The following is a 22,263-nucleotide window of genomic DNA, read 5'->3' on the forward strand; positions in this document are numbered from 1 at the left end:
CCTATTAATCTATTGCCAGACTAGTCAAGATTTAACCCACGCCTGACCCGTGTGCTCAACCCGATATTAATCTGACCCAATGACTATCTCGAGTAAACACGATGACGACGGTGTTCCTCGGCACAATGCTAGAAGACACCTGGAGTAACGTATTCCTTCTGACGATCCTTTGAGTCGATCTTCGGGGACAATGAGGAACAGCTACGTTTACCCTGTCCACAATCTACACCTCAATTTATCTTAAGTAATCTTAAACCTGCCAGTTGACTCGCACTTATGCGAGGTGGACGGAGTGAATTTACTTAAGGATGTATTGGCTGTACAGTCAATCCCAAAAGTTGATGTACCTTAGAAAAACGCATTTCCTATAATTAAAAAGAAATCAGACGTCCGAAGAATAATGCTAGTAATAAATAGCTACGTGCTACAAAAGTATAGAAGGAAATATCCACGGAAAAATTGATTTGTCAGACACGGCGCAAAGAACTGAACAATAGAACGCCCTCGCATGTGGGGCAATAATTACGGTCGGGGTACTTCATTACACGCCTCTGCTTGCGGATATACGAGCGGCGGAGGGATGTTGGTTGACAAGTCCCTCGAGAATATGAGATAGAGAGAGTGTATGTGTGTGTGTGTGTGTGTGGAGAACGCAAAGGGTCGAACGGGGCTCTCGGTGTCAAACATTGGAAGTGGCACGAATGCAACGGCGTCGAATTACGAATCGACGGAAAGGGGCACCGGGTATGACGAGTAGGAACGCTTGTAAAACAACGAGTAAAAGCTGAGTCCAGAAAGAAGGATGTCATCTGTGAATATTCAATTAAGCGAGCCGCGACATGTTCCCCCTTGTTTTTGGTTACGAAATTAAATATTATTTGAGAAAAATGCAGTAATAATAGTGGAGGAGAGAGCATACATATTTTTTCTGGTATGTAGACATGATGAAAAAATAAACAGAGGATAAAGAAAGCAGTGTGCAAAATTAAAACCGAAGGTAGAAAAATTGTAAGAAAGAAGAAAGCATAATAATGTCCCAAGAACTATATCAGCATTTTCTATTTTTACATGACCCGACATTACATATTTTAAATAAAGTCTCGAATGCTATTATAAACTTTGTCTAATAAAACGTCGTTATATTATTCTGCCTGTCAAATTTCATTGAATCCTAATTAATAAATCCCCTTAACAGTTTTATATTTCTATCAATTAAATCAATACCAGTCTGAATTAAATTAATAATAATCTGTTGTGACGTCATATCGGTTCGTTGAACTCGAGGATACACCTGATACGCTTTTAGCTTGAACAATTCTCTTTCTCTTGAATCGTGACGCGCAACGATATTGAATGGAAGCGGAAGACATCGAAAGGGAACCAGGGCGGGGCGAATATGTAAAGCGCAGAAGAATCGAGCTAAAATGAAGCTGTAATTCCGAAGCAGGAGATTGTAGTCACAGTAAGAAACGTCGTTGCGAGCTGCCTGGATGCTTTCTCGAAAGCAGAGAGAGAGAGAGAGAGAGAGAGAGAGAGAGAGATACCGGCAACGCGACTAACAGGGAAAAATAAGTTGGAGCTCATAACCGCATAAAAGAGGAGAACAGGGCAAACAAGAAACAGGCTAACCTGAAACTCTGGCCGAGACAATGCTACGAAATGAGATATGAAAAATCACAGAAAATCTAGAGGAACTTTCCAAAGCTATACAACACAGAAAGTTAATGAAACTGTGTTACAAAAATAATAAATTATATAGATACAGAGTTAGGTATATGTAAACGGAATCAGAAAGGAACAAGGACACTGGTTCCCACTGTATTGTTAATTCGGCAGAAATCTAGTTTCATTTTCGAAAACGTTAAAAGGAACTTAAGATAGAACCGTGTTCGAGCGTTGCTTCTCCTCTAAGGGAATTACACGCAGCTCGGTAAGGGGAAAAAGCTTCGCCACGGACCGCTACAGCTGCTCGTGACGAGTCCGGAAGAAATTGAAAAAAAAAAGTAGGGATGCCGGTTGAAAATGAGCGAGCAGCGGCGAACGGCGCTAAAAACTATTGCCGCGAGCCGGAAGACAAATAACAAGGAAATGTAGAGAGATAGCCGGCACGGAATCAAGAGTAAAGTTGAACGATTTACGCGGAAATGGATTCTCGCGAAAATTGTGTATACGAGACGCATCGAATATTCTCCGAGCAATGAGCGAGCATGCTGAGAACTTTCCACGGGAAGAAATACGAAAACGAACAGCGCCGAGTGAAGTTCTATATCCGCGAGGCAGGGAACACCGCGTCGGTAAATTATCCTCGAGAAATGATAGCGTGGAACAAATATTGTTGAAGAAAATCCGTGGATCCGAGGAAAAGAGAAAGGAGGTAAAATATAATAATGAACGGAGAAACTTGAAACGGAAGGGGATTGTTTTTCACGGGAATGATTGCAGCGGAACAATCTCTGTAAAATGTGACGTATCCACGCCACGGATATTACCGCGTTCTTTAACGTTAATCAACGATAATTAATATGAGCTTTGATAAAACGAATTATGATTTCTTTTCTACCAATTATTAACTCCGTACAAAGTAGAAGGTAATTAGAAGGAAAAAACGATATCTCATGGAAATTGATGACTCGGGGTAAGTTACGAGCGCAAAGAGGGCTCGTCTCCTCCGTGGACAAGAGGTGAATTTCGGAAAAGGAAACCCGAGGCCAGGTAAAGGAAGCAACGTTGGACGAACTCCAGAGAACTGGCTGGAAGGAAGGAAGGAAGTAACCCGAAAGTAGAGGAAGGAATCGTGAATCCATGTTCCAGGGGGGAGACTCCCATTGGCAAAGGACTCCACGGGAACGAAAGAAAGAAAAGATGAAAGAAAAAAACGCGGCAAAAGAAAGAGACTAGAGGGAGGAAGAAGATGGACCAAAGGTGCGGGCTCGCATTCGGAAGCCATATCGGGCCACGTGACTCGAATAAACCCACGCTTTCGCTCGAATTTTCTTTCGGTTGGACGTGAGAATTAGGCACCCGATAAAGCGTCGAACGACAGCTCGAATCGGTACCTGATGCTCTGCGGTGCTCGTTGAAAAGCCACGATCATCTTCTCTAGGCTCAAAAATATTTCTGATAAACTACAGGCAAACAATCCTGAATCCAATTGGCAATCTTGAAAATTTAGATCATCAATGTTAAAGCATAAAAGATTTTTGGTTACCTGCGCATGAAAAAGCTAACACGAATTCCACTAAATTGAATTTTTGATAAATCTCATGACGACAACAAAAATCGAAGAAACCAGTTTCATTGAAGGAATTATAGTACTAATAATGAAACCTACATTTCAGTTCACTGGTAATATAAATAAACTTGTAACCCAATTTCAAACTGTCAACTTCATGAATGAGAAAGTCAGCTTTTATTACTGTCTATAAGTAGGCAATCTATACCAGATACGGACTTGAACTACTAAGTTCAATATACAATACGAACTTCTCTGAAACTTTAAAGTCCGCAGAATACTGACATACATTAATTTCTAATTTTAATTTAGAACGAATAAATATACAAATAATTTGTTGTAATCAAGTTCTTTGAAAAGACATGGTTGATTACAGTAGCCTTTAAATTAGACAAGTAACGTGGAAGAACGCTGTCGACTCTTATAATTTGAAAGAAACATTAGGTCTGCTATTAAAAATGTAAATGTTGTCTATAGCAGTTCTTCCGGATCAGCTGAATAACTCAGGAACGTAGTAGTTCCGTCGTTGCTCGACAATAGGAAACTGTTGAGACGAAATGGAACTTTTCCTTCGAGGACATAAAATATCAAAGCAGACATGACCTACTCGTGAGCCAATATCGCAGATCTAGAGATTTTCCGATTTGTTCGTACCACTTTTCAGTCTCGAATTGATAGTTTATCTGACGTATGAATCAAGAAAATGAAAATACAAGTTATCTTTACACCCGTCAGTTGGAAGCATTTGAATATAAATTTAAAATCCACTTCGTACGATTCATTAGAATTTCCAATTAATTCTTCAGCTATAAGACATTTCTCCAGCTTCAGACATACTAATCTATCGTCTTGAAGGGCGATAACGAAAATCGGAAACGATGTCCAAGTTAAAAGCTGCGATGGGGTAGAGACAAAGAGTCGATCAGATTAAACTCCATCTAAATTTTGAACCGATTTTATTCTCGCGGTCTCGAGCCAAGCCGGTCCGCGATATTATCCCGTCGGATCGTATAATTCCATTTTTCCCGTGGAACTCTTTTCAATCGCCTCCCATTTAATAATTTCTTTACTATTCCGCCGCTCGCTCCTTTCTTCTCTCGTTCCGTTCTTCCATTATCCCGGCCCGTATTGACTTAATTAATCGATTTCACGGAATCCCCGGGCTTGGTTTCCCTCGGCCAGCGGACGAGACTCTAACGACGGCAGGCCACCAGGAAATACAATTGCCGAGTTTCGCGGTATCGAATTCCCGACGGAGAAAAACCGTTCTCAAGTTTTCTGATAAGAGCCCGTGCGAATCTCGTGCGTGCAGGGCAGATAGAGATCGTACTTCCGGTACAGCCAAGAGACGAGTGGAGTATCGACGGGACGGCGCCGAAAGCAGACACTGTTCACGATCGAGCGAAGTCCTCCCGATAAGACTTCGTGTCTCGAGTTAGAGTGGAGCAGAGGGAAGTGCATACTACTAGCTGCCTCGATTGATTACACGAGGACTCCTACGAGACATTCGAGCAAACGACCGTTACGTGACACTTTGACGCCCACGCGAGAATGAGAAGCGTCCCGTTCTGTTCTGGTACCCGTCGCCGTTCGATCGCACGGTTCGGGGTCCATTCCAGTTCTCTCGCAGATATCGGTTCACGTGCGACCGTTCTTCGCATGCCGACAACTTCGCCTTACTACCGGACGGGTAATTGTGCAACGCGATAGCCCCTGCCTGCACCCTTTCCTTTCGCCCTGTCATTGAGAGACATGCTCCCACCCGACCTTATTCGTCACTAGGAATTTTGGTGACTGAACGTGAAGGGTCTCCATGACTCTATGAATGGCAGCAAAGCCATAGCTTAACTCGTTTCCCCTAAATATTCTATGTATTGCAAATTATGTCGCATCGATGTTAATTATCCATGAACTCGATACGAAACGCATGACAAACGATTATTGCTGACCATCTAACAATAACAGTTTCATTATCCGCGGTAACTGGACCGCGAAGAGACCATAACAAGCTTTCGTAGGTAATTAAAAACACCGTTCGACCGCGAACAAGAAAAGCAAAGAATCTTGTACGTATCGATTCTCTCTCTCTCTCTCTCTCTCCATAATCCCCCGGTTTTTATTGCGCGCTGGCCTATAATAGAAGAACTGCCTTAAATACCTTCATCCGCTTAACTCTTTTCTTCGCGAGACTGTAATCTGACATAATAGGTGCAATGCATGCATCGTGTTACAAGCTTTTATTTTAAACCGTTTTCGTAAATATCCATTGTTGCAACCACGTTCCGGTCATAATAACGAGACTCTGGATTTTATATTATTCCCTTATCTTGTTTTTCATGAGTCAATAGAGTCTGCTTATAATTGAACCTAATGCGGGGTTTAAAAAACCCGTTTTCGGTACGGAATAAATCAGGCCAGTTTACGGGAGAAAAATAGAGTTAAACGTCTCTATTCCCGGCGAAGCCTGTAGTCAGAAAATTATAGCTCCCGTAATAGCCACGAAACATGCATCAAAGCATATACATAAGCTCTTATCTCTTTTCCCTTTAAAATGTCACTTAGCGAGGTCTTAAACCTTGCACCACAGGTGCACAGGCCTGTGCAAGCGTACGTAGGGACGATCTAATATACAGATATAGAAGTAGAGGTTCACAAGCAGGAAGAAGACACCTTCACTATTTGCCGGGATCATGAGAAGGGATATGCGAGCCAGGTAAATCATGAGTTCATGCTACTTTTCGTCTTCCCCTTTCGCTCTGCCCATTATCCGCCCTTACCGGCATGACGACGCGTTCTCACGACGTTATTAAGACGCTGGGCGCCGCGACGTTCCCACCGTCTCTATTATAGTCCATGGTCATTGAATTAAAATCACGTGCAGAAATATCAATGCTCTTTTTGCAGTCTCAAAATAATATTAATACAAAGAAGAAAACTTGGAATATCGTATTTGTAAACTTGGCTTATTGAACGGTATTTAATATTACTGGAATAAAATTAGTTTGTGAAGAGTGATAGAATTCGATAAATTGGTGGGAGAATCCGATCAGGACTGTAAAAGTGCAATACTTAAGCTACGTTTGCTTATCGCTCGCGGTGCAGGTAAAGTGTTCGGAGGGCGAGCTGAAAAGAATCTCCACAGACACGACTGGCTGACAGATTTAAAAAGGAGCAACCGCGAGAGCAGATTCGTTACAAGTTGTTACGCCCATCGGCGAAATCGACGTTAATTTCTCTTTTTAGCTTCATCCCTGATTAAAAATAGTGCCTTCGAGCGGCGCGGCAGCGGCGTGCTGTTCAGAGCACGCGAAGCAGCAGCAGCAGCAGCAGCAGCAGCAACGGCTGCACAAAGGGAAGAGGGGAGAGAAAAAAAGGGAGGATTCGCTGGCTGTAAACGCGAGAGGAAAGGTGTGTTACAAGCTGAACCGTGCTTTTTCCGAAAGCGCTGCCTGTCTCCCTCAGAGAGAAAGGGAGGCTGTGTTTCAAAAGTCCTTTTGAAAGTCTTATAGTCCCTCTTCCCTCTATTGAAGCTCCTTTGGTCTTATTGTTATAGCGGATATCCGGAATGCGGCTGAGTGAAAATTCGACGTAACAAATGATATTAAACCGCCATGCTGGTACCGAATAATTGCATTAAAACATCAGAGAACCGATACCGATACACAGTATTTATCAGCGGTTCTGATTTGATAAATTTCCACTTTGAAGTCTTTTCACTTCGCAAATAAATATCCCATTCTCTAAAGGAATTTTACTTCGAAAATGTTACACACACGAATATTTCTTATTAAAGATTCGCGATATATTTTTTTTTGTACTTCCGTGCAAGATTTACTATTTTTCTTATACGATGCAAAACGAAATAGCGATATTATTTGAACTTGTACAGTCTCATTAAAAAGTAAAATTTGCACGAATTAAAAACTGTGGAAGATCCGGGGGTTTGAGAGATGGAAAACAGAAGGGGGTCGATAGTTCCCAGGAGTAAACTATTACAGACAGACGCAGCATTAACCATGTTTTACGAGTTATTATATGGTATTAGCGTTGCACCGTGATAAAGTAAAAAGTTGGTAGGAACTCCGGTCTACTCGAACCCCGTAAAAGACCTCATAAAAGCAAGAGCGTAGCTTCCACCGACCCGCATTTTCCGTAAGTCAACAACAAGTCCGATACAATGTCTACCTTTCTCTTTCCAACCGAAGAACACATCAACCGTCTTATTGAAACTTCGACAGTTAAAAAGCGACTGGAGCCGAAATAAATTTCAAGCACGCAAGGAGAAAAGAAACTTCTATAAATACCGTTCCAATTCGAATTTTGGCAAATTGTTCTTGGAGGTACCAAATTGCGTTCATGTTAAAGTTCAGTTAAGGTGAAGAACGATGAAACGTGCTTAGCACCGAAGTTAGGGCTGTCTGACGCGAATCAAATTATAATTCTCACTTATTACTATCCCATTTTGTGACCGCGTTACGCGTTCTGTTTGTTGCGTCAATATTTAACGCGGAGCAATAAATTATTCGCAAATTCTACGTTCCTAACGTTATTTGCCGTCACGTTTACTCCAGCTGCAACCTCTCCGTGGCAATTTTGCTAAAACGCTACCCTCTCCTCTCGCGTTCTGCGACTTCACCCTCGCACGTGCGCATTTAGGTATTAAATAAACAAACGAAGACGAACTGACACGTCGTCTTCGAGCTCGCTCATTAACATCGCTAGTGAAAGGTGTAATTATCGTCTTCATGAATTGCATGAATTACATCTAATTTCGCATTTACATAAAATCATAATAATAGATTTCAAGTTTCACTTTGTTAGTTTTAAACATCTCTAATCATATTTAGGATTATTCGATATTTATAGATTGAATGTCAATCAGAGATGAGCATTATTTAAGTAAACTAGACATCCAGTCAATCATTTAAATCTAATTATGTTTCAACATCATCATCATTATTATCAATCATTATCTTCTATAAGAACTGACACTGATATTAATTCGATTCATTAGAACAGAAATGGAAACAGGATGTAATGAGTCTATTATACATACCATAATGAGCATCGAATAAGCAATATTTTAATGAATATTATTCATAACTGGTAGAATCATGCTCGCCAGTCGAAAATTAATGCATTTCATACAACAATAATACTAATTAACTAACAAATCACTATCTGTGTTTAATGAACTTCAGGAATAAAATTCAGTTGTACTCATCTCTGATGCAGATCATATTATATGCATTTGCATGTAAAAAATTGTTGGTCTCTAGACATGCAATATTATTTCGATGTTCGAATTTCGGTTATACAGAAGCCACCATAGTAATGATTTAGAAATTCATTGGTTTCATATTTTTACGTTCTTTAAATCAACTCCTAAAACATTCTTTAACTTTGTTAAATAGAATTCTATAGTCTACGCAACATTTACTAAAACGATGGTCGAACATCGAAGTGAAATCAGGCGGTTTGCAGCAAAGGAATTACGCGTCGGATGGCCTTGGCCAAACGAGTATACCGCACCGGTTTTAAAGACGAGCCTGAAGCGCTTACCTTGATGGTGAATTGCCTGCACAGCGGTTTGTACGCGTTCGTTCCACAAACGAGGAATCGATCAGGCCCTTGTCTGCCGAACACTCGTACATAATTCTGACACTGGTCCTCGCTGCGTCCTTTCAGATAACAAAGTTCGCGATGCGCCGCGGTGCTGGACCACTGCAACCTCTGTAACAAACGAGATCGAACAAGAGTTACGAATATAATTCCCAAACTGCCACGACGAGTTGATAACGTCACGTAGACTTAGCCTTTACGTGACGTTTGAAATAAAGAGATATTAATATTATTAAAAGAAACTTCCTATACAGTTTAGTGTATTTCGTAAAATGGAAAATTACACTCAGGGTGTATAATAATGCTCATAAATAATCAATCATTCTTTATACTATATCTTAAACCTAAGCTTAGGTATGATTGACAAAACCCAAAGCAACAAGAAAGTAATAGGAATATAAATTCATTTCATTCAGGATTATGATTATCGAACTCTCAAATGTGATAACCTTGTTGAATTCGAGAATCAAAATGGAATTATCACGTGTCGAATTATCGAATTCGTTAATCAAAAATCGTGACATGAAGCACAAACTCGAATTTGCAATAGACACTACTGCAAAGTATTACTTAATAATGAAATAAAGATCAATAGACTTACTATTGAAACAGTCAAGCGGTCTTGTCGCGAGCACAGATATATAATCAGTTATTTTTCATCATTTATTACACAAATACTCAACGCGATTATATCACAGGCACTACTGCTTCTATTTGAACAAAGATTAGTAATGATAAAGTACTATGAAATCGATTATTACTGATTAATGTTAAAAAGTACAGGAACACATGTCACCACTCCTCACTGTCGACGCCATATTGGAAATCTACTACGCGCCAACTACTACGCGCCAACTTACTACGGTAGTACAATATAAGAACAGTCAGTTCATTCACGGTGTCGGCTCCTATGATCTCAAAACAAATAGATTCGCCATGTAGTTATGCGCGGGCTTTAATTTGAAAGTTAAAACCACGATCTTATACAATGTATATTACAAGATCATGGGTTAAACAGACTCGTTTTTGTTATTATTGTACAAACTTATTATTGGTATGTATCTGTAGTTGTCAGATAAAAAAAAGGTTCCATGCAATTTCCTTTTAACTCCACTCGTTAAGAAATGTTTGATGATGGACGAAATAATTATTCCAGTGCTTTAGAAGTATTTGAGGAAAACCGAAATTATTGTTGAAAAATTTGCTGATTCGACGGAATGTTGTACCGATTTTGTGATGCGCAAAAGCTAATTATTAATACACTTTTTGATAGAGTGTACCTACTGTTCTTTCTTATACTGTGACGGTAGTTTGAATAATTAAAATGACTATTCTTGAAAGTTCATATTACATATTATAAATAAATACGATATGAATATAAAAATATCAGACAGTTGGAAGCATTATTGATATTGTGACATGGCGATTCGGTAGAATTCAATGAATTTTCTTCGCGTTTCTTTATTATACGAATTAACTGGACACATGAAATAAATTTATCTCCTGGCTCGTTTAACAAAAAACGTTTAATTTCACTTGATATGATAGCGAGAGGCATCAAAGGTTTCAGACCGCAATTTATTGTTAAAAACCGGTTACAGAATTCGCGTTACAAAAGAGCAAACATGCAAAACATCCAAGAAAATGAGATAAAAGGGGAATATCATTTACGGTACGAATTTTATTTTAAGAAGATCTTGGAGTTATTCGTGCAGGAGAATGAAACTCGCTATGTGTATGTGAAATAATCCACAACTTCCTTGTTCACGAAACGTTCCCCAGCGCAATCTCATCGATTATTCCAATTACGCGGCAAAATATTTATTCAATATTCCTCCTGAAAGGTTTCATTTTCTCACTTTAAATGATAAACATACACTAAAACAACGGGGATTTCTGTTAAAATAGTTTATGGAACAATTTCACAATTACAAAATAGCGATCGCGATCGTGAAAAGATTTCGAAGAATTACTGCTGTTTTATAATTAACTCAATGTCTGCAGCCCATTCGAGGAGTGGACGTGCAACGTCGTAAACTTAATTGCCTACTGGATATTTTCGCCGCGCACACAGACGCAGGGGGGGAAAAAGGAGAAATCGAGCGTCGTTCACCCTGACTGGAAATTCTGGATTTCCTTGCATGATCCGGCACTCGCCTCGAGGCGAGTGTGCAAACATATTCAGCGCATACGTACATATTTACATACACCCACCTTCGTAAATCTTAGAAACAGTTCATAAAACATACCACACCGACTAAGAAATCGTATTAATTAAATCACATTGGAGATATTTAATCGAACAGGCGTCCGAAGAATGATTTTCGTCAAATATCAGCTTTTCGCAAGCCGCCCACTGGCAGACTGAATTTAAGGAATGAGAGCGCTATAACATTTATGAATGTGGCAAACACACCTGAACACGAGACAGCAAGAATTCTAATGAAGGGAAGGGTAGGAGGAAACAGCTGCAGACTCGAAGAAGAAATCCTTGAGCAAGTTATCCTCGAGCTCCACCCCTTCTCACGCCTTTTCACCATGCTCAGTAAATATAGTATCTGCACGCATTTCGTGATATTCACTTGTTCCCACTGCTTTTCGTGGTCCATCCATTTTTACCGAAGTGAATACGCGTCTCGGAATTTGTGTAATCAACGTTTTACATATATCACGAGGCTACTTTGAAGATAACCAAAAACAGTTAAATTCTCTGAAGCAATGGATGATAAATCTTATCAACGGCGAGCTTTTTCAAGAACAGAATAACATCCTCCTCGATATTGTTACGGTACATTATCTAAGAACCTATTTCGTTCTGGCAACCTACATGTCGTCGTGGGCGGTCCCTACGCTGCATTCTTTATGCCTGCATTACACATTTTCCCTTTATCATACCGGGATCCCCGGTATTACCCGCTTACCTGGTACAACGTACAGAAATTTCGATAAATTACCTGAGAATGAATCCTGATATTGCAACGCGACCCGGGAATTCCATCTAGTGTGAAATATAATTCTATATACTCCAGTCTTGCTACGGTGGCGAAATATGAGAAATAAATCAATTTTATCGTTTGCAATTACATTTTCTTTTCTTCTCTTTCCCCTAATTTGGTTGTTTAATGAAACGACTCAGTGATTTGATTACGTCTTTTGTCGATTATTTCGTTCGAATTAATAATTCAAATCGTTAACTCCGTGATCGAAACGATCACGAACGACGACACGGGACGCGCGAACGTTTTTCCCGGTTTTCAATCAACGGTCAACGCAATCGAGCCGGAATCAGAGATACCTGGCGAAGCCAATAACATGTTGTCGCGACAAGAAAGCCGATCATTTTCGTGAAACGATGGAACTTGAATCGGGTCGATGAGCAGGATTGGCAGTTATCCACGTACACTCAGAATCAAGCTAATCTGGCCGCCGAACCCGGGCGCGATTCGATAATTCGATCGACTTTTGATCATCGGACATCTGCCCGTCGGCTACGTCCGCGATCTAATTTCCCGTTCGGTTCACCATGGAAACTGAATCTCTGTGAACGATAGACGGAGAGCCACTGATTTAAGAAAACCAATTATACCCGAGATAACGAGGCTTCTTGCGTCAACTCAGGGCCGGCCAATTCGCGGACGGAATTGCCCAATTAAATTTGACTTAATCGCCGGACCGATGCCTAATTAATTCCCGACCGGTGATTTCTTGCCGAACGAAACCGACCAATTAAGCCGAACGCAGATTTCGGTGTGATTTAGGGACAGCAGCAGTGTACACAGGCCTTTCCTCTCCGTTTTTCTGCTAATTAGAATACGTCGGGAGATCCGAGTTCGAACTGAGAGCTGACTCCTGTCGCATCGCGGCTCTTGCCGGAGACGCCGCGTCGCCGCTGCGGGTTACAAGCGGAACCGAAAACTTTCGACCGCAAAATCGCGCTGCATATTCATCGGATAATACGATTTCGCACAGTTTCGAGGCCCCGAGGTTTCACGGCTCTAACCCTGCGGATAAATTCGGAACGGGACACTGCGCTCTCTCTCTCGTTTTAATCCCTCGCCACCTAACGGCGAAAACTTTTTTTCTGGGCCAATGCATACATCCCCGCCGGATTTCGGACTTTACTTTGACGATGGAGGCGCAGATCATACGAAACGCTTCCGCATTTGAAAGGGTAACGACCCCCCCCCCTTTCCGGCTATCGAAAAAGTTAGACGCTTCTGTTTGGACTTCCAGACCGCGAAAGGGACCACTTCTCCTTTCCTACCTTCCGGCCCTTTTAAGGGTATCGGTAACCGAATGACAGAACCGTTTGTTTGCGTTTTTAAAGAATTCCAATACCGCTTATATAATTCCAGTTGGTAATAAATGATTCAGTGTGGTTGCATCTTTAAATGTGTTTTCTCATTTATCAATATACTCGCTCTTTGATATCCACGAACCTAAACATTTAATATAATTAATTCAAAGTCAGCATTGAGTAAATGAAAGAATGATTCATCGGCTCGATGGTTATTTATATCTCTCTCATCCAAGAAGTAATAAATGATCGATGACGGACATTGAAATAGGTTGAAACCAAGTCCAGGTTCCATAAATAGCCACGCGAACAATTCGCCACTGTTCGGATGTCATTAAAGATGAGAAAATACCCTTATAGAGAAAATATTGCTGCGATCTATGAGCTCATTTTATACCAGAGGTAATCATAATCCGTCTAACAAGATTCGCATGCAATTTGTACTCCGAATTTCGTTTCTTTAAATCAGTTAATACATAATTATACTCTCAATCATCAAAGAACTATTAAAAAAATTCTCCTGCGTCCAAGCGAAATTCTGTCGCGATTCACAATTTTAATTACGATTAATCGTTTCACGGTCGAGCTTTCAGAAAACAGTCGCCTCTTCTCGAGGCGTGAAACGGGATTTTAATTGCTCGGTTGACGCGTCCGATCCTCTCAATGGGTCGCTTAAACGATATGGACGAACGATACGCGTTTTCATTTCTCCGCGAGTACGTGTATAAGCGGGCTCGAACCGGATACGCGTTTTAATTTCGCTAACAGAGATGAAACCGGAAGCGCTCTTTTCAATTTCTGCCTGCCACCGTCTCCGCCCCTGTTTGAACGCCCGCGGATTAACCCGTAACGTTTAACGTGTACACCGGAAGATAGCCGGGTCACGTATCACTCGCGTACACCGGCCACGAATTAGCAGTTAATCAAGCGATTCTCTACCGGTGGAAAAGAAAACGGGCCACACATTTTTCTGCGACCTCACGTACGTCGTTTCGTTCTCGTTTAAACGGCACACTAGAGTCCAAGAGACGGTAACGTCGCCTTATTATAATTAGAACGATGATACTTATCGCCATTTCAATTTCTACACGGTGTCACCTAATCGTCTTTGAACCTCGACTAATTTAAACATAAGCGTTTGTTTTGGACATCGGACATGGGAAGTCGATATCTTCGTCTTCTCACGATTCTCAAATATTTTATTATTTTCTAATTCTGCTAAAGCGAAGCTTGTCTTGATAGGTCTTTGTGCAATTGCGACGGTAATTAAGAACAAGCGGATAATCTGGGTAACGAGGTAATTAATACTCTACTGGTTTTTCTCGTATCTTGTTTCGTTTGAGTTGTCGGACTTTCAAGAATCTTAAGAGGAACGCTGACAGTTTATTGGTAATTTAATCCTCTGAACAAAAAAAGTAGAGTACGTAGAAATGTCTGTATTACTGTTTTATGTTAATGAAATATAAAAGGAATGTAAATAAAAGAACGATTTATTTTGCACTGCACAGTTCATTATCGAGAGTAGATCATTATTACTGTAATTAATTATTTAGAGGTAATCAAGTTAATGCAGATATCAAAGTATTCACTGATTATTGCCACGAAATAAAATTGAAATTCATTCCACAATACCTTTACGATTTGTATATTTATAATTCAGATGTATACTAGAATTTCAAGTTGATTCTCATTTATTCTCCAGGAGCAATATTGCCTAGAATGAATTTAAATTTGTCTACTTGCAATCAAAGGACGATCCTCGAACTCGATTATAAATTCTCATACATTGTGTAACATGAGCCTCTGTACTTTCTTCTTTTTTTACTCGTTCCGTGATAAAACAATATTCATTCGATTCGTAACGGTCGATATTACGTATTCGCAATGCAAAACATCCCTTGCCGCAATGAACAAAGGTACCGCAGCCACCCCTTTCCTTCTTCCCCGTTGGAGCCACTGTTTCCAGCCGATTCCCCGCATTGGCTTGCTCGTCACGAGGTTCAAGGAAAGCGATCTGCATTTTTCAATTTCGTTCGATGCTCCTCCCAGGGTTCGAATAAATTTACGAGAAAAGGTGCACGCAACATGAATGTACATATGTACCTAGACAAAATAAATTCAATCCGAGAATTATTAGCTGTAACGACTCGTGTACAGATTGTCAAGACAGCGAAATAAGGAAGGTTGTATGAACTCTTACGTAAAAACAATGACAAAGCATTGAGCTTTTAACTACTACTAGATATTAGATTAAGAAAACGCTGTACAAAATTTTAGAAATTTTGCGAGCCTATTAAAAAAGTTATTACATCTTGAATTCTTATGTCGAACGACAGAATCCTGATTTCATTTATGACAAAATATGAATGCAATAATGACAGAATTTTGTAAAAATATTGAACACAGCTTTTTATTATAATACATGTCTTAAATTATTTTTATACAACGTTAATCGAACATGTTAAAATGAAAATTTAACATTTTTGAGGTGCTGAAATGCGTTTAATTAATTTTCACCGCCGAGCTTTAAAGGACGTGTCACAGAAACGATTTCACGTTGAAAATTGGTTTCGTCGATATTGCCTTTTAAATTGTATCCCGTTTAAAAATTCAACGTGGATGAAATATGTACGAAAACACGTCGCGCTCACAGCAGTTGACGGAACGAGAATTATAATCTCTCCTGCCTTTCCATATTCTTTTCCCGTCCCTTCGGTTCCAGTCGTCGCCGGAGCACCGTTGTCAAGCCGAACTGAAAGTTTCCACAGAGTTCAGCCGGTATTAATATTCATGTTCCCGCCATTATTAGTCCCGCAGGATATTTCAGTTCAATTTATTCCGATGCGCGTTTTAATATCTGATTGAACTGACGAAGACGGTCGAATGACTTGTCTGACGGAACCCCGCGGATTACTCAGTGGAGAGGTCCGTATTTTAAATGGTCAGAAAGTAGCGCTATTTATCAAAGATCCTCCCGTCCAGAGCCGAAAGTCCTTTTGAATCGGGAACCTTTCGCGACGTTGTTCTTTTAATCCTTTTGCCTTCCGTAATTCCTTTGCGCGAATGCGCATATTTATGTCTATTGCATTTGAATCCCGAGACGGCCGCCACTCGTCGCTGTCGGTTTAAAACGAGCATCGACAATAGGCCAGAGGAGACAACGTTCACTTGGCCAAAGTCTAACGAAGTTATCGGAATGAATTAAGTCGGTGCTCCATTGATATTGTAGCTCGTTCTGACAAATGTACTGTCTCTATCCACGACGAGACATCTAAAACATATTTCAATGCTAAATAGCGGGTGTATTTTCCACTCCGGATTAACAGGGGGAGGATTAAGTTTTGCGATGATGCTCGCGCTGGTTGTTTTTGATTAAGCAAATGGTTTCAGTCATGAATAACTTACATTAATTAACAATAAATGGATATACTGCCGCTTGTTATGTAAGTAATATCGCAAAACATGTGTGGAAACGCTACCGGTTCATGACCGATGCACTTTTGTAGATTACTATCGATACGACTTAGCAAATATTAAGATTGTATGAACTGTAAAATTTTTACCAAAACTATGACACGTAATAAAAAGCTGTATCTTCTATTTGAAACAAGATGTAATAATTTTTTGAATAGGCTCGCAGAATTTCTGAAATTTTTTACAGTGTTTTATTAATATAGTATCTAGTAAAAATTTCAATGCTTTATCACTGTTTTTGTGTAAAGGTTCATACAACTTTAAATCTGCATGTGTTCAATTATAGAATGGGATTACAACCACGCACGAACGTATTCCAAACGTTTTTACATAGTTAATTGCCTGAGAACACGCTATAATAATAAACAAACTGGCTTGCCATTTAACAAACAAATATTTATACCAGAACGATGTTCCACTTCTCAGTCGATTGATTGTCATCGGAAATAGGTAACAATAAATCAGTCTGCGTTCTGCATAATTTTATAAACAATCACGAAATCTACGGACGGGTTATCAACCGTGCGAGTACTTCATTAATTTGCAAACACAGCGCGCAACGTCGTCGTTTATGCGTCCCGCGCCCCGTCGTCGGATTTCCCGAACAGATTTGTCCCGTCCAACGGAATTGGTGTGCAACAGCGCGAAACCGACATCCGTGCAACGAATCGATAATTAATCAGCGTACGCGACTGCCTCCTACGCTATGGCCAATCGTACCCAGTGCCCCGTGACAAGTAAGACTGTCAAAAACCCATTCGATACCGAAAACCAATGGGAGACCGTGAAATATATTTACATGCCATATTTGATCCCGCGTTTATCAGCCACTCAACGATCGGACTGATCCGGTCTTGCAATTTTAAAATTAATACTCCTAACAAATTTATCGATCAAAAATATGCGATATTAATATGGATATGAAACAGACATTGCAAAATTAATTACTTTTAAATATTGAGTACCCAATGGCTTTTAAGACATCGTAGAAATCTCGTAAAGTTCTATGTTTCGTAATCACCATAAGATACATTGCAGCTGACGTTGGCGCGTCACCGTCGTCGTAATAAAGATGTTATAATATCTTTGGCGTCGATTTATCTCGCGGGCGCGACGCCAGAAGACCGAGAAAAAACCGGGACACATTTTTCAATTTCACCGCGGCGCCGGGCGACAGCTAGGAAGCGTTAACCCTCGCCCGGCCCGTTCGCGATGGTCATCACCGACTGCCGCTTTTCTTCGTACGAAAGTTTTTTCCGGTCGCGGTAACTTCCGTCCTGGCTCGGAAACTTTCCTAATTCCGAACTGAACTACCGACAAAAGAGAGCGGGAGGGCCGAGAAGAAAGAGTTTAACCGGGACGAGTAAGAATAACGATTGGCGGACGGCCGATCGATCGCATTTAGGATGAACGTTATACCTCGTGGCTACAGAAATGGATCCGAGTGAATATATAGTGAGACTAAAAAAACGATTCTGACATCGTAGAAACGGTGTAAATGTCACGTGGATTAAAACATGTAAAAACTAGAATTTTTCATCTCAAAGCACTTCAGATATTATCAGATACAATATCAGAACCTTTTATGTTATCTAGTTTATTATCAATCAAATATAAAAAAAATCAGAATATGCTTGTATGAGATTGTTACGGAGATATTACATCACAATGTGCACGTACGTTCGAATTGTAACCGTACAGTATGCAAATGCGGGAGAATACGCACAAGGAACAGCGTTCCTATTGATGGGAACAGTACAGGCCCGTGTACATATGCAATCAGCTCTTGAAACGCGAAAGGGAATCGAAAGCGTTCGCCTTTAATTCGCGGAGAGGTAATTGGCCGGGCTCTTTTCCTTCTGTTTGATTACGGAAAGGCGAGAATAATTAGCTGATTCATCGAGCGCCAGACGGCGGAGGTGCTAAGAAGGATTATCGATCGGGTATCGAGAATCGCGGGCTTCCAAGTTATTATTCTTAAATTAATATTATAATGCACTCGCAGCGAAGGTACTAGACTCCGTCGACGATTTACTTAATTGAGTGAACGTTTGTTTGCAAAAACGACTAGCTTCCAACTTTACAATAATTGCTCAGTTTCTCGAACGTTTCACTCCAGTACAGTTTATCTATACCAAATAAAGTAGTTTAAAAATACTCTTTCAACGTTTAACTTGCTTTCAATCTTTGATATTAAACGATAAAATTTATCTGTAGACACATGAATCATGCTCTTAATTTCGCAAACATGTATGCACAAGCTCGCACTAATTTTAAACGCTCTCTGATATAAAGTGCAAAACACAAGAGCAACAGTTCCTCGTGTTTTTTTTTAGACCCAAGGTTTTGTTGCTATTCTTGGAAAGCTTATTCTTACTGCTATTATTGACCACGATCTGGAATAACGCCGTCCAACGAACGCCCACGCCCGGCCGCCTGATCCATTTCGTACACGGCACGTACACTTCCTCGAACGCAAACTTCCTTTTTCTCTTTTCACCAATGCGGTCGCGAAACTCTCTACCGCACGTTCTCATAATAAATTGGCTATCTATCAGCGACACGTTTCACCATCCAGAATCGATCTCGTATAATACATATGCGATTAGTTCGAATGCTAGAATTGAAATACGGCTTACCGAAGCGTTCTTCTCGTCTTAATTGAATCCACATTGATTGTGTACACATAAAGAAACAAATTCTTAAAATAAAACATCGTCAAATGTTTGTTATCCAATCAACTTTGATAACTGATCACTAATCAACAGACTGTAGAAAAATTGAATGTGGAGAAAATATAAATATAAAAAATATAATACACGTTAAGAGGATAACGAATTTAATACTTTTTAAGGATAGAATAACATTTTTTAAAGGATAACGTATTGAATTTTTAGATTGGCGTCACGAGCTCTTTTGTCATATGTAAAGTAATTATTGCAAACGTTCAGAAACGAAATAAGTGTAAGCCCATGTGCGTACGGAACGGAGCTCAGAAACTTTTGGCAACGCAATCATTCTGACCGTACTGGCCGACTCTCAATTATCCAGCGCCGGTTTAATATTCAGGATTAGTGGTCCATCCTTGAGCGTGCCTATCCCGCGGCAGAAACTGAATTGCAGATGAGTGGTGAAGCGGATCGGTGCACCGTACGTACAGCCGATCCATGTCCGGGTCCTCGTCCGCAGTACAGTTGATCAGGTTGGATAGTTGCGAATTCGAAGGGACGCGGGATACGTGAGGGTTACGGTTGTTTAAGGTAAACACGCACGGCACGGGCGGATCCTGCCCGGCATAAATAGCGCACGAAACGGCAACGTTTCCGGATGTTTTAGCCGCGAATTTCGAGCGCTCCGCTCCGGTTCGGACTCGTTATTTCGCAATGCGGCGACTCTCGGTCTCGCAAGACCGACACACCTTGCTGTCGTCCGTAAACACGATAGCCCCGGGACTCTCCACGTTCCTCTGTATTCGTACAGAGTGTCCCGTTGCGTAATTACTCTTCGCGCTGTTTAATATTCCAAAGACGTTTCATGGAAAACAATCTTCTTCTATCTTATCAATCTTTAATTGCACACTTATCTGATTGTCATTATAAATACAATCCTTGTTTCCTTAAAGAGAACTTTTTTACGATTTAACTGAAGTTTTAAAACAAACACCCTGTACGTACAAACTAAGTAGATGGTAGCGTCCTGTGCTCCGCTGCGGTCGACGCCTCTGACAAATGCTTGAAACCACGTAAAACCAGAAGCACAGCTCCGTGTATATATGTGTGTGTGTGTGTGTATGTACCGTAAATGGAAAAAGCGAAACTGACGAGGAAAATTGAAGAAAATCGGTAGAGAAGACGGCGAAACGAATTAGGAAATTTCTAAATAGCGAAGATAATTAAACATCCCATGCGCTAAGAAAGTTTCCTGGTTACTTTGCATTCCGCTGCCTTTTAAACCGGAGCGATAGCTCGACTCTGACTGCTTGGAAATTGCTGAACGATTGAATAGAGATTAGAATTAAAGTTAGATTCGAAAACATAATGAACGACTAGCGTGAAATTAAAAAACGATTAAGGAACCGATTCGCTAATGCAGAACATAATGAATGTTACGTGACACGGAGAAATATGTACACGGTGAAAAGCGAGGAGGTACGTGACGTTCTACGTGTGTTAATAAACTGCCGGGGCGAGTACGTGCGTACACGCAGAATACGAGTAATAATCCGGCTCTTACTCACGACGTAGTTCCAAGTGTCTCTTACCATAAATGAACCTTTTCCTTCCTCCCGGCCCTATGAGCGCGAGAACTTCCCTCGCGTACTCGCGAGTTTCTTCGCTCGAAACGAGCGAAATGAGCAAAGGAACATTTCCCTCTTGCGAGAAGAATCCACTTGCGATTTTAACGCGATGATAACGAATAGAATTTAAAGAAAATAATATTAAGACCAGAGGATTTGGCAAACTTTCGGCTGGCTGTCAGCAAATTATTCGTGATGATTAATTAATTTTATAATAGGATAAACACAATGATTATTATTTTATGTTAGATAACATTTGTAATGATTAGGCTACGTCTGTGTAATTTTGAAATTCTATTGAAGAATTTGTATTGGCTTCTTATTTGATTTTTCAATATTATAAGTATATAATAAAGTTATGTAGTTAATGATTATATTCCAACGGCAACTACTACGTACGTCTACTCGCAAGCGTCCAATGTTCGTAATTACAACTTTGATACCGAGGATTGAAGCTATTCATTATAATACACACATCAAAATTATAGGGATGTCGATCATTAAACTGTGAGAGTTAACAAAACTATTGTATCTACTTCTCTGGGTATAAATACATATATAGCTACGTGTTCCCAGCCACTGCGTTAGATATATGACAAAAAGTTTGGTATTGTTAAACTTGCCGGCAAGCTTATTAAAATTACGTTCCCGTACAAGGTATGAAATGTTTCACCGAATTGCGTATAAGCTACAGAAATCCATGCTGTACTTATGTGAACGTATGATTACACCCGAGCACTGAAATCTAATGAAATAAAGCTACAGATATCATCTCCTTCACGGTCCATAATCTCCTGTGTTTTCTACTCTTTATCATTTTCAAAATGTAATATTTAAATCATTAAATGATTGGATAAAACCGTTTTTTATATACGTGCATCTGAGTTTTTTGTATCTTTAAAATCTTTTCTGCATAGAGAAGAGATCTGGTATCTTTATCGAAATATTATTTGAAAGCGAAAGATAAGAGGTTTGGGACAAGCTCAACTGCACGACTAAATCCTGGTGATTCATCTCATAGGCTATTAAACGTAAAGGCAAACAGTGTAATCGAAAATGGTATTCGGCGAGCTTATCGGACCAACTTTCCGTGAATATATTCGCGCACGGTACCGGTACCAGTGCCAGTGCCAGTGCAGCGGAGATGTATGTGTAGTATGTATCTTCCGCCGCGTGCAAGTATTCTCTCAGCGTGAACCATTCTTCCCGGGTTCAATCGTGCACACTCCGGTTGATCTTGGAAAAATTCACCGGCGCAAAGCCTCGATAAACTTTTCCCACCGATAAGCGCGTGCACATGTACATGTACAGCCTCTGACAAAATACGGCATCCGTCCACAT

General features: G+C 40.4%; 1 protein-coding gene across 1 annotated transcript in view; it reads right to left on the reverse strand.

Moving 5' to 3' along the window:
• LOC108627153 (semaphorin-1A-like) overlaps positions 1-22,263 on the reverse strand; it is a gene marked incomplete at its 3' end in the record, with an annotated part of 266,616 nt that overhangs the window by 73,268 nt on the left and 171,085 nt on the right. Inside the window, exon 5 of the mRNA XM_026815541.1 lies at positions 8,795-8,965. Coding sequence (XP_026671342.1) covers positions 8,795-8,965 — 171 coding nt within the window. The remainder of the gene's footprint in view (positions 1-8,794; positions 8,966-22,263) is intronic.

This window comes from Ceratina calcarata, unplaced genomic scaffold, assembly GCF_001652005.2.
Source record: "Ceratina calcarata isolate Rehan_Ccalc_2016 unplaced genomic scaffold, ASM165200v1 scaffold125, whole genome shotgun sequence".
NCBI classification, from domain to species: Eukaryota; Metazoa; Arthropoda; class Insecta; order Hymenoptera; family Apidae; genus Ceratina; species Ceratina calcarata.